This window comes from Rutidosis leptorrhynchoides, chromosome 3 (genome assembly GCF_046630445.1).
Source record: "Rutidosis leptorrhynchoides isolate AG116_Rl617_1_P2 chromosome 3, CSIRO_AGI_Rlap_v1, whole genome shotgun sequence".
Lineage (NCBI taxonomy): Eukaryota > Viridiplantae > Streptophyta > Magnoliopsida > Asterales > Asteraceae > Rutidosis > Rutidosis leptorrhynchoides.
Window position 1 is genome coordinate 82,636,702 of NC_092335.1, and position 13,654 is coordinate 82,650,355.

At 34.9% G+C, this 13,654-nt stretch overlaps 2 protein-coding genes across 2 annotated transcripts; both read left to right on the top strand.

Annotated features, from left to right (window-relative positions):
• Positions 1-233: 233 nt before the first annotated feature.
• Positions 234-4,014, top strand: LOC139896411 (probable disease resistance protein At5g66900). Its single transcript, XM_071879047.1, has 5 exons — positions 234-1,240; positions 1,577-1,977; positions 2,193-2,554; positions 2,801-3,012; positions 3,089-4,014. Exons 1-5 carry the CDS (start codon positions 607-609, stop codon positions 3,916-3,918), a joined length of 2,439 nt encoding a protein of 812 aa, XP_071735148.1. The 5' UTR covers positions 234-606; the 3' UTR covers positions 3,919-4,014.
• Positions 4,015-9,815: 5,801 nt separating this feature from the next.
• On the top strand, positions 9,816-10,630 carry LOC139900144 (uncharacterized). The gene is made up of 2 exons (XM_071882942.1): positions 9,816-9,887; positions 10,004-10,630. The coding sequence occupies exons 1-2, from the start codon at positions 9,816-9,818 to the stop codon at positions 10,628-10,630; spliced, it is 699 nt and encodes a 232-aa protein (XP_071739043.1).
• The last annotated feature ends 3,024 nt before the right edge of the window (positions 10,631-13,654 follow it).

Genomic DNA, 13,654 nt, shown 5'->3' on the forward strand with positions numbered 1-13,654 from the left:
TACATTTTAGGTTTATACATTATTTATGAACATACAAATATAATCAGTGTAGAATTAAATATACATGAATACCTCCCGAAGTATCCGTATATTGCTGAAATGATTAATAACTTTTATAAAGTTAAACTTGAGGACTGAACTGATAAATTAAACTATCGACGATTCACAAATTCCGCGAGTAGCGAGTACCTTTTTTTTTTAAAAGGCAAGCTTGCATCAGTCCGCGAGTAGCGAGTACCTTACACTAGTTAGTATGCATTACCTAAACTATACATTACGTAAACTAGTTGATGTTAACAAGTTAACGAAAAACTATTATCTGTCATTGTTACGACGTATTTATTCATATAGTTTTATTCTATTCACATTATTGATTATCGATAAAAAAAAATTAGATAATGTGTAGAGCCAAATTACAAAGAAACTTCCACGAAGTTGGAAGGTATTGATCCCCATTGACTAATTCCTTAAAAGTCAACTGGAAATGTAGCTGCAACTACGTAAAAGCTGCTATCCTCAATCCTCAATTATTTGTTTTCTGAACAATTCATTCCTCATTTGTAAAACCAAATAAAATAAACAAAAAAACTTGCAGTAAATCGAATCATGGCAGGGGCATTAGTCGGAGGAGCTATGCTGGGTGCGCCTTTCGGTGAAATATTAAAAGTAGTTGTACAACAAACTAAAAAAACTGCCAAATTCAAAACTCATTTCAAACGCCTTGTTGCAACCTTAGAGAGAATCAAGCCGGTTATTGACGATATCAAGAAGTCGAGTGACGAATTGAACCATCCTGAAGAACAAATGAGAATGTTCATTGATTATTTGACCAAAGGAAAAGAGCTCATCCTCAAGTGCCCCAAGATCAAGTTTTGGAATGTGTTGGACAAATATGTTTATGCAAATAAGCTTATTCGTTTGGATAACGAGCTCTTGAGGGTGTTTCAGATAGATGTTCCGATTAAACTAATGAGCAATAGTATGAAGACTTTGGTTATTATGGAAGATCTGACAGACAAAATGGATGTACTTTCTACTGCTACTATTCGTGCAGGCGGATTTATAGGGTTGTGTGGAGTTCCAGGCTTACCGGAGCTCGTAATTGGCTTAGATCATCATCTTTATAGTTTAAAGAATGAGCTACTCAAGGATGACACGCGTGTTTTGGTGATTTCGGCTACCGGAGGGAGTGGCAAGACTACTTTAGCCAAGACTCTTTGTCATGACAAAGAAATAACAGGTACGAAAAAATCTAAATCTTGTGTATGTTTTGCTATTTTTTGTTTGAGTGATTTGAATAAACGGGTAAACGGATAAGGTTTTTATGCTCAGGCCACCCGGAGTGGGGAAGTATTTTTACTATGCGGTTTAACTGGGTTATCTTGTGACCATTATTGACCCTTTTCTTGGCCCCCGTGATATTCTAAACATGATCAAAAACCCAACACTAGGCTATATTGGTATGGTTGTTTGTGTTATTTGAATGATGTTATTATTAGAATTAGATTAGATGGGTAGTTTCTGGTTGTAGCATGAGTTTCATCTTAAAACTTGAAGTTCCTTTGTATTATGACAGGAATATTTGGTAAAAACATACTATATATAACCGTCTCAAGACCATCTAGTCTTAAGATGATTGTACAAAAAATATTTGAACATCATGGAATAAAACGTAGCTCGTTTCAAAATGATGAGGAAGCCAAGAATCAACTTGAGAGCTTGTTTCGGCATCTGGGATCAGGGAAAATGTTGCTGGTGCTAGATGATGTATGGCCAGAATCTGAATCCCTCGTTGAGGATCTTAACTTCAAAATACGAGGATTCAAGATTTTGGTCACATCAAGATTCTCGTTTAAAAGATTTTCATCGTATGATTTGACCTTGTTGAACGATGATCATGCAAAGACTCTGTTCTGCTACTCTGCATTTCCAGATGATGGTGTTTCAGTTAATGTGCGAGATGACCTTGTGAACAAGGTATGAAACTAAGAAAATACATGTTCTTAATTAATTTGAAACAGTCAGGGAGTAATCCTATTGAGATGCGTACATCAGAGTATGGGGTCGGATTACTCGCCCTCCCGGGTAGCTCGAACAGTGAAAAACCTTCTACATTTTTTTTTTATTTAATTTGAAAATACGAGCATAGTAATATGTATGGCTAGTAAATTAATGTGTTTTTCTTGATGTAGATGGTGAAAGTCTGCAAGGGACTTCCATTAGCCCTAAAAGTTATTGGCGCATCACTATGCGGGCAACCTGCGCTCAAGTGGCAAACTACTCTAAAGAGATGGTCAGATGGTCAATCCGTTTTCGAGTCAAACGAAGACCTTCTGCTTAGACTCCAGACCAGTATCGATGCACTGGATGAGCTGCCGATTGTCAAGAAATGTTTCTTGGATCTTGGTTCGTTTCCTGAAGATGACCAGATTACAGGCACTACTCTTATGGATATGTGGGTGGAGTTGTACAATCTTGACAATGAGGGCATGTATGCCAGCGAAAATCTTCTTGAACTCTCATCGAGGAATCTTGTCAATCTTGTTCCAGTCAGGTACTCCATTCGTCCCAAAATAACTGTCCCGCTTGACTTTTCATTTTTTTTCTTTCTAATTCTGACTTTAAATAGTGCTATATAATATTTGATGAAAATTATATGAATGAATTCGGTTTTAAAATGTGTTTTCATTGATATTACTTTCATCAATAATTATATAACACAAACGTTGCATAAATATTTCGTAATTAAGATTTTTGCATCAAACTTGCATGTTATTTCTAACGTCATAAAAGTTTATAGGAGAACTACGGGTGAAATAGAAGGATATTGTAGTGAGCATTATGTCACACAACATGATTTACTAAGAGAGTTGGCCATCCACTTGAGCAGCCAAGAGCCTGTTCCGCAAAGGGAACGATTGTTCATAGAAATCGATAGCAACAGTTTCCCAATTTGGTGGTCTCAACAAACAGAACAACCCATCAACGCACGTATCTTGTCTATTTCAACAGGTCTCTTTTTTTGTCTTAAACATTTTGTATGTTAAAATAATGTGTGTCTCATGTCTTGAATAACCCTTAAATGCAGACGAATCATTCAACTCTACTTGGTACGATCTGAATGTGCCAAATGTTGAAGTAGTAATACTGAACATAAGGAGTAAAAAGTTCACCCTGCCCAAGTTCATTGAGAAAATGAGCCAACTTAAGATCTTAATTGTCACAGGATACGGAAATTATCCTACTCAGCTACACAATCTTTCATTAATAGGTTCTTTACCGAACCTAAAACGAATCAGATTCAAGCACGTTTCATTTTCATCCCCCGATCAACACAAATTCACAACACAAAATCTCATAAAACTCAGCTTTGTTATGTGTGAGCTAGATAATGTTCTGCAAAGTGGTATCATCCAGTCTCCTTACATAACAGATCTCGAAATCGACAGTTGTTATGATCTAAAACAACTTCCAACAGGCTTAGGTAAACTTGTTAATCTTCTGAAGTTAACAGTCACCAACTGCCACGAGCTGCAAGTTCTTCCTACGGAGTTATCAAAACTGTTAAAACTTAAAAATTTGAGGCTTCATTGCTGCACAAAACTACAAGAATTGCCTGAATCAATTGGAAGCCTACATGATCTGAGCTTACTTGATATTTCTGACTGTTTGAATATAAGTGCATTGCCTGAACAGATGGGTGAGCTTAGCCGTTTGGGAGTGCTTATTATGAGTGGTTGTCGAGGACTGCAAGAGTTACCGGTCTCGATGAGAAAATTGCAGCAGCTAAAAGATGTGATATGCGACGAAGAGACATCGTATTTGTGGAATGCTTTTGAAAGTGATGATATATGTAATGTGAAGATCAACATTGTTGAAGAAGACAGAGTTGGAAGCTTTAACAAAATATTACACTAATTTATGTTCAGACTATTTTGTAATGGATCATGATTGTATATACGATGAACGATGTAATCGTTGTATTCTCGCGTTTTTTTAATTAACTAATTTCTTTTGTCATTTTATTCGGTAAAAATCTGTCAAAAGTCAAAGTCAAAGTTGGTCTAACGTTCGACTAGTCCCCAACTTTACCAATTAATCCCTACAAGGTCCCAACATACTAATCCCCGACTAGAGAAATTTACAACCTTGTGGTTATATATGCCCGTAATCGGAATATAAATGGGAAGTTATTCATTGCTTTTATTGTCTGGTTGCTCTAATGCAACCGGCAGCAATGTTCAGGGTCATGAAGGAGAATTCGCCAGTACCTGAAAAAATGTCCACCCTTTTTTTTGGCTTCTTGTAAAAGGAGTTGTATGAAATTTCTAGTTGTATGAGATTTCTATCTGATGTTTGCTTGTTTGTTTGACTTGGAAGGGTTGACTTTGCAATGTCCCATTCGACGGGCAAATGATATCTTCCTACTCTGGCTAATATACACATGCATTCGATCCTAGCCAATTTAGTATGTATTCACGTTTATCTCATTCGGAGGTTCCAAACAGGCCGGCCCGAGAGGGGTTCAAGGTGTTCACCCGCACAGGGCCCAAAGATTTTAGAGGCCCATATCCATATACTAACGCGGGCCCTATAAATATACTAAATCAAAATAAACCCAACAAAGATTTGAGGCCCAAGAAGATCTGGCAGAAGTGCCCTTTCAATTTGTGATACTTCCAAGGGCTTTGGATTTAATAGAGTAAATTACCTTTATAATTTATTGATGTGGGAAGGTTAATATGTAGAAATTGTATTTATTTATTATCAACTATGTATAAATTGTTCATGTGGATGCTTTTGCTACAGATGCTGTTTTGTTTAGCATGTATTGCTATTTGATGTTTACGTATAGTACTACTTTTTCTTAATTATTGCTATTTGATTTTTCTACTCTTCTTAATCTATGAGTGATGATATGTACACAACTATTTTTTATATGCACACAATCAATGATGCTTTACAGCATTGTATTGTACAAAACTTTAAAACATAATTGGTTGTGTACATATAAAAAATGGTTGTGTACATATCACTTCCTTAATTTATTGTTCTTTGAAAGTCTCGAATCGACCTACTAAGGGCCTTTTTTTCGACTCGCACGGAGCACTAAAAATGTCAGGACCGGCCCTGGTTTCAAATGTCAAAAACTGCATAATCGTAATGGTTTGACTGTTGTTGCTGGTGGCTCTGAACAAAGCCGAGTGGTGGTTAGAGGGTACAACCTGCTTGAAGTTAATTAGTTAAATTGCAGGCTCGGGAGGGAAGGTTCATGTTTTGGTGTTATCGAGTGTAAAGAAGAAAAGAGGCCAGTTTATGTGGTTGTAAAAATACATACGAAGAATACATTAGGATTCATCAAAATGATCAAATGCACCAAGAAAACTAAGTCACACCATTTATGGTACTAAATATTAACACCAACACAACCAGTCAATTAAACTTGTAAAAGTTTACAAATTTGTCCTGACCCAAAGTTGTAGGCTGCAATAAAAGTTTCATTGTTAACATGTAATATTGGTCTTCTTGGAATGAACATGATAGCTATGTAATGTACCTTATGTATGTACATGCAGATTGGATTTGAAAAGCTAATCAATTTATTAGGTTATTTGGTTTTCGCTTTATCAATGAACCCAATCCGATAATCGAAATCCAGAACAATCCCCACAACTAACCCGAACTCACATCCTCAAAGTTGATAAGTTACTTTGAAACCGTTAAACCGGAAGTCCTTTGGTACATGTTAATTGTCGACATTTGGAGAGTTCCCACAATATTTTCGATTGTCTGTCTAACAAAAATCTAGTTATATAACATGTACTTGAACATGATGTGTTGATAAGCAAAATTAATAACAGATCAAGTTTCCAACTACTCCAATCCATAAGAGAAAAATGTAGGTAGTTGGGGTGGAAGAAAGAATGCTGAAATGACTATATTCCCCCTTTTTCTAAACGGTAGACCGGTAGGGTCATGAACGGTAACTCTACCATAAGGTCTTAAATGTCATTTTATTATATTTCAAATGAAAGTTTTAACTAAATGATGCAACGGAAGTTATCAAATAGCAACAAGGACTACTTTCGTGCTACAATTCTTATATAGTCCGTGATAATTAAATATAATTATCAAAAAGTAAGGATCATTGATATGAGTTAGTATAAATCATAGGGACCATAAATCTAATTTATTACTCCATATATCTCTTTTTTTTTCATTATTTTCTTTTGAATTTTTCTTAAATTAATTGTCCACTTTTGATAAATATATAAGAATAATAATTTTTTTATGATGTAAAAGTGTGAAACAGAAATGTGGATAAAAAATAAAAGGTAAAACTGTAAAATATGTTAGTAACTGGTAAGGTTTAGATTTATATATGTATTTAGTTGTTTTAGCTTTAAATCTGTAAAATATGTTGATAGCTTTATTGCTAAACTAGTTGGTAGTTTTTAGTTGATAGCTGGTAGCTTTATATATGTATTTAGTTGTTTGACGGAGTAGCTGAAACTGTAAAAATAAAGAGTAAAATAAGAAAAAGCTAGAAGATAAAAACTTTTAAGCTTTTTCCTCCCTTAAAAAACTTTAAGTTCTTGCAACCAAACGAAACTTATTTTATATGAGCTTTTTCATAAAACTTAAAAGCTTCCAAATCTCCAAAAAAAACTTGTTATTCAAACATGAGCTAATTGTGTGACTTTTGTCGGCTGAAGATAAATAAATATGAGAGTTATGGTATATAATATAACTAGATTTAAGAGCTCATGCGTTGCACGGCAGCTCTAAAAAATAATATTCGAATACAATTACAATGAAGTTTTCGATAGTTCGTAGTCAAGTACATCATTTTCAAGATGCTACCGCGCTAAGTTTACTGTACAACAATGTCTCCCTGTTGATACAACCCCGCTCAACAATGCATCAGCTGACTATATAATCGTGCTATTACGTGTAGGTTCTAAAGCTAGTGCGTTACACGACTATTAAAAAACATTACAATGTAGTTATGGTTGAAGGATATGTACCTCACACGTGTACAATGAAAGTTGTAATCGTAACTTGTGTAGACGAAATATTCTTTGTCTTTCTAAGCTATTCACTATATGATCGCCATCCCAACCCACAACCAACCAGCCATCTGCGTTGTACACTTCTCAACACAAGTTTCATTAGCCATCATGGGAAAGTGTCGATCATTTCATCCTAGTTGCAGTGTTGTAATTGACTTGGAAATTTTTGAATGTTACGTCGAGATGCTTTATATCAGATCGCTGTAAAAAGATAATATCATCATGAGCAAAAGTAAAAACAAACGATGGTGAGCCCGACCTAACCCAAGTAATCACAATTGATGGTGAGTCCATAGAAATAAAGACCATAGCCAAACTCGCCACCAAGCGAAGTTGAGTTTAACTTGTGGTACATCAGCAATCAGAATAAATTGTGACTCCAATCAGTAACATAAATAAAAACGAAGAAATAATATGGGACATGCATGATATTATTAGGATAAGTAAGATATTAACCATACTAACATATATTCGCTTTAAAAAATGAATTATAAACAAAAAGAAAGTCCTAATATCTAGAAACCAAATAATATATATGCATATGCATACATATGATTGCAACCATCTTATACAAAAATACGGTTAAGGACATGCCAAGAGTTCAATTATTTTCTCACATAAATAAGAATGAATGTAGTTTTCTTATTAATTCAAATTTCATATAAAGAAAACACAAGGAAAATATATTTTGGTAACTTTTCATTTGTTTCTTTGCAGTGTATTGTGCCTTTCTAAAACTCATCTACCTTAGCAAGAGCATCTAAACTATACTTTACCAGCTTCCTGCTTTGCTTCTGTTGTTGGTTTCTCTTTACATTCCCCTTCTCTCATTAAGCTCTCTCAAATATAACGTCTAAAATGTAGAAACACTGGTGGAACCCTACTTTCATCAATTCAATAGAAGGAACCTATTTGGAACCTTAGACAAGATAAGAACACCTTGAAGCTTTTTTCTCTTTTGTCATTCAATCACTTTATCAAACACTTAGTGTGCAATCAAAATTAACATTCATCAAAATAAACTTATATTAAATTAAATCTCAATTTACAATAATCATAAACAAATACTAAAAAACAAAGAGATAAATACACCAACAATTAGAGATAGAGCCTAGCTTCATCTTCTTTAAGTGTGCCTATGCTTACCTGAAAATAATAAACGGCAAAACTTTTTATTAGTCGCTAATTGTAAAGGGCATGAAAGTTTCGAGCATCAACTCACGATACGGGTCAATATAGGAAAACATAACAGACCAATTTACAGTCATTTATACTTTAAAAAAAGTTAAACCACAAAATCAGGTATATCAATCTGGGTATCAGTAGACGTTAATAAATACACGTTTAATTACATTCAAGTGGTAAACAAACTAACTAACCTCATACATGCGAATCACACTCGAGTGTCTAATTAGGTTCATGGTCGATATGTTACGTTTAATCTGCACTTTCACATAAACAAAAGTTACATAAACATCTTCCAAAATATTAATATGATCACCTTTCCAATCCAATGAACGGTCAAATCAACATTTACCTTATTGAAAAAAAAATACTCATCTTTATGAGCTTAGAGGACAGGTTATCCAAGAGGTACACTATGTATAACCGATTTACACACGTTATCCAAGAGGTATATTATGTGACGACCCGGAAATTTCCGACCAAATTTATAAGTAACTAGAGGGGGGTGAATAGTTACTTAATACATTTTTAACAATTTTTCGATTGATCACCAAATTCGATTTTACTTTGATCAACCAACTCAACTCAAACTTGATGTGTGTGGTGTATATGTTCAAAATGATAAATGAAGTAATGTAAAGAACATAGACACAAAGATTTATAGTAGTTCGGGTGGATGTTAACTAATCCACCTTAATCCACTCCCCGATTACACTAATCGGGATTTGTTGCTTCACTAAGCACTTTTCTCCAAACCCGGTGGAGATCCGATTTACAAGTCTTCAATCTTCTTTAGTAGACAACAAACCTAATCTTTATATCCCTTTGAAAGATCAACTCCAACCTAGATCAACTTGTCTTCACCTTGAACAAGTATTAATCTCCAAATAAGATTAATCAACTTCCTAAGTCCCTTTAAGGAAGTAGATCACTAAGCTAGCCTATGCTTCCACTAATTGAAGTTACAAGACTTATACACTCTGCAATGATGATCCTAACATAATATTAGGACACACATTACATTAAGTAAACTCACAAGATAAATGATTTTGATTAGTAAGTTTACAACAACCCAATACTATATCTATAAGATCATAGAATCTTCTCTTGCTTGATCACATTTGAGTAGTAGTTGATGCACTTGTGTATGGTTTCAACTAAAAAGAGAAGGTAGTTGAACTATGAGTAGAGTTTCAACTAAATCAAAAAGGTAGTTGTGTATGGTTCGTCTAATACCATGAACAGCACCTGAAATTAGTGACACTCTTATACGGATAATTAATTGCAAAAGATTGCATACGACTTCCTGATAAGGATAGTTAAGCAAATATACTAAATGTAAAAGGGTAATTATATAGACGAATAATATAGCACAAAAATAAATCACTTATTGAATGACCAAAATATATAATACATGACCTACGTACGGGGATGGGGGGTTAAACATCGGGTCTCTAAAAGCAACTAATTTATCCTTAATTGCAAAGTGGTGGTGGCGCTTCAAATCGGAGCCCAACACCTTGTGGGCAAACATTATTTCGTCTATTCACGGGCCTAATGGGCTGGTGGCTTCTTCGGAGGTTACTAGACCAAAAGGCAAAGGTGTTTGGATTAATATTGTCCGTACAGGTTGGGATATCGAGAAGCTAGTTCCTAATTTTCACAGATCATTTACTAAAGACATATGAGATGGCACAACCACTTCCTTCTGGCACGACCCATGGCTGACTGAAGTTCCTTTAAAGACTCTTTTCTCGCGGTTGTTCCACCTTGAGGAAGCTGAAGCTGCTGCTGTTGGGGATCGAGCCAACTGGTCAAATCAACAAACAACCGTGTCGTGGAACTGGAGACGTGAGCCTAGTGGGAGAGTTGCTGCTGACCTTGCTGATCTTTCTAACTTATTATCCGTTTTTATTAAATCCAACAGGTCCTTCGATACTTGGTCGTGGAAGCTGTCAAGTGATGGTATTTATTATCCAAAAATCTTATCTAGATTAATTGATGATCACGATCTACGCACCAGTAGCAGACCTTTTCAAGAAACGTTGAGAAACAACTTTGTTCCATTAAAAGTGGAGGTGCTCGTATGGAGGTTACTTAAAAGACGTTTACCGGTTCGAGTTGAGTTGGACAAAAGGGGTATCGACCTCCATTCCGTGTGTTGTCTCCTTTGTGATGACAATTTAGAATCCCTGGATCACACATTTATATTCTGTAAATTTGTTATGGACGTATGGGAAAGGGTCTACAAATGGTGGGGCCTCGGTAGTGTTACGAATTTAAGCATCAACGAAACCTTTAAAGGAAATAGCGATTCTCAGTTATGCGGTATTAGTGCTAAATTGTGGCAAGCTGTTGAATGGTGTCACTGATGATGTAGCGTGAGGGTACGAAATAGTATTATTTTTGGTGAGGAAATATTATTAAATACGATACAATTTTACACAAGATATTTATTTATTTTTAGAATGGATATACTTAAACCTTGCTACAACACTTATAGGCAGTGTACCTAATCGTACAGTAGTGTAGTTTTTAGTAAGTCCGGTTCGTTCCACAGGGAAATCTTTAAACAAAGCTCAACGCTATATTAGTTTACTTTTATAAAAATACAAACATATATATAAGTAATATTATTATTATAAAGGGGGGTTTTTACCGTTTAATGACCGGTTTGTCGATTTTAAGACTTTAGTCGCAGTTAAAACCTAATGTAAAATATAAAATAAATAAAAGACTTAATTTAAAGCGTAAAGTAAATAATGATAATGAAATTGCGAATAATAAAAGTGCGATAAAATAAACTTGCGATAATTAAAAAGTACGATAATTAAAAGTGCGATTAAATAACAATAAATAAAAATGCGATAATTAGAAGTGCAATTAAATATGAAATAAAGGAAATTAAATATGAAATAAAAGAATTATGCTTATTTAAACTTCCGTAATCATGATGTTTGACGTGTTGATTTTAGTTTTATGCCCATGGGTTAATTGTCCTTTGTCCTGGATTATTTAATCTGTCCGTCTGGTTTTTGTCCATAACAGTCCATCAGTCATAAATATAAAGTGCGAGTGTCCTCGTCAAATTATTATTATACCCGAAGTTAAATATTCCAACTAATTGGGGATTCGAATTGTAACAAGGTTTTAATACTTTGTTTAATGAATACACCAGGTTATCGACTGCGTGTAAACCAAGGTTTTACTACTTTGTTAACAATTACACCAATTACCCTTGAATGTAATTTCACCCCTGTTTTAATTATTCTAGTGGCTATTAATCCATTCCCGTATCCGGTTATGTAACGACCCGTCAAAATCGCTATTGACGCGGCACGTTAATCATTGATTCCACAGTGAGGTTTTGACCTCTATATGATACGTTTTGATAAAATATTGCATTCATTAAAATAAGTGACTTTCTAAACATAGAAAGTTATAAACATGTGGGCGAGTGCTTAGGTATAAGCAAAACCCCGAAATACATAAGTCTTTAATTTACAGGTTGACATCACAGTCCAATTATTTATTACACAACGCAGTTTTATTTTGAATGCAATAAACTTTGTACAAAGCATGAGAGACTCCATGCAGGCAACAAGCACATCACAGCGGAAGCATTCTAAGGACCTGAGAATAAAACATGCTAAAAAGTCAACACGAATGTTGGTGAGTTATAGGTTTAATTGCTCGAGTCATAAACATATATAAAGATAGACCACAAGATTTCATCAAAAGTTTATCAATAGATTCTACGTAACAGAGCACCCTGGTAACTAAACTTAACGCTATAGTGATAATTACCCCATTCGTTTTAATACACGCAAACCAACGTGTCTTAAACTCAAATAACATACGTCCGTTAAAAGGCTAGTGCTCTAGCTCGGACGGGGATGTCAAGCCCTATGGATCCATATACAATTATTCGCGCCCACCAGTCCATATCCTATGTACTGGCAGCTACTAATTACCAAAGCTAAGGGATTTCCGGTTTAACTCAGTGTAGAATTTTGTATGTACTTGTGTCTTATTGCGTTTAAAATAAATTGCATGTATTCTCAGCCCAAAAATATTTAAAGTATTTAAAAAGGGGGACTATAAACTCACAGTTCAATATTGAGACTCAATATTGTTGGCAAATTGCGTAGACGTAATGATGGTAGACGACTGTATGGTTGGCCTTGGATTCAAGAACAATACCCCGAACAATACCCAATATTTCCTTAGCTTAAAGCGGTTTGAAACCCGAATTAAAACACCCTCGAATATACTTTATTATTATTAAACTTAAATTATAATTATAATTATAAATTAAAACTTATTACAGATATATTTATGAAAAATATCGTCGAGCAAAACTGACCTTTTATAGTACTTTTCGATTTACTGTAGCTCATGCGATCGCATGAGTTTTCAGTGTTTTTGCCATGCGATCGCATGGCCGCCTTTTTTGTTTTTGTTTGCTAGTTCGTCGACATCAAATAGTGTTCACTGTAGCAAATAGTGTTACTGTAGCAAATAGTGTTTACTGTAGCAAATAGTGTTTACTGTAGCAAATAGTGTTTCACTGTAGCAAACTCGTTTTCACTGTAGCACTGTAGCAAAATACGGTTTCACTGTAGCAAATAGTGTTTTACTGTAGCAAATTGTGTTTTACTGTAGCAAAGTAATTTTTACTGTAGCAAATAGGGTTTTACTGTAGGAAAGTCGTTTTTACTTGTACATATATATATACTTACATATAATTGTTCATGAATCGTCGAGAGTAATCAAAGGTAATTGTATATATGAAACAGTTCTAAAATTTTGAGACTCAATCTAACAGACTTTGTTTAGCGTGTTAAAATAATAAATCGTATAGAGAATTGGCTTAAATAAGTCAAAAATTTTCGGGTCATCACAGTACCTCCCCCTTAAAGAAAATTTCGTCCCGAAATTTTGAGTAGTACCTGTTTCATGAGCGATATCAGTGAACAAATGTGGATACTTTTGCTTCATCTGATCTTCACGTTCCCAAGTAAACTCGGGTCCTCGTCTTGCGTTCCAACGAACCCTAACTATCGGTATTTTGCTTTGTTTTAATTGTTTGACCTCACGGTCCATGATTTCAACAGGTTCTTCGATAAAATGGAGTTTATCATTGATTCGTATTTCGTCAAGAGGAATTACGACATCCTCTTCAGCTAAACATTTCTTCAAATTTGACACGTGAAATGTGTTGTGAACACTACTAAGTTCTTGCGGTAGCTTTAATCGATAAGCAACTGCTCCAATTCTTTCGGTGATTTCAAAGGGTCCTACGTACCTAGGACTTAGCTTTCCTCGTTTACCGAATCGTACAACGCCTTTCCAGGGTGACACTTTCAACATGACTTTGTCGCCCACTTGAAATT

Coding starts and splice junctions, on each gene's coding strand:
- LOC139896411 (XM_071879047.1), top strand. CDS start 607: ATGGCAGGGGCATTAGTCGGAGGAGCTATGCTGGGTGCGCCTTTCGGT. Junction 1,241..1,576: donor TCATGACAAAGAAATAACAG/GTACGAAAAAAT, acceptor GTATTATGACAG/GAATATTTGGTAAAAACATA. Junction 2,555..2,800: donor GTCAATCTTGTTCCAGTCAG/GTACTCCATTCG, acceptor AAAAGTTTATAG/GAGAACTACGGGTGAAATAG.
- LOC139900144 (XM_071882942.1), top strand. CDS start 9,816: ATGGGCTGGTGGCTTCTTCGGAGGTTACTAGACCAAAAGGCAAAGGTG. Junction 9,888..10,003: donor GATTAATATTGTCCGTACAG/GTTGGGATATCG, acceptor GTTCCTTTAAAG/ACTCTTTTCTCGCGGTTGTT.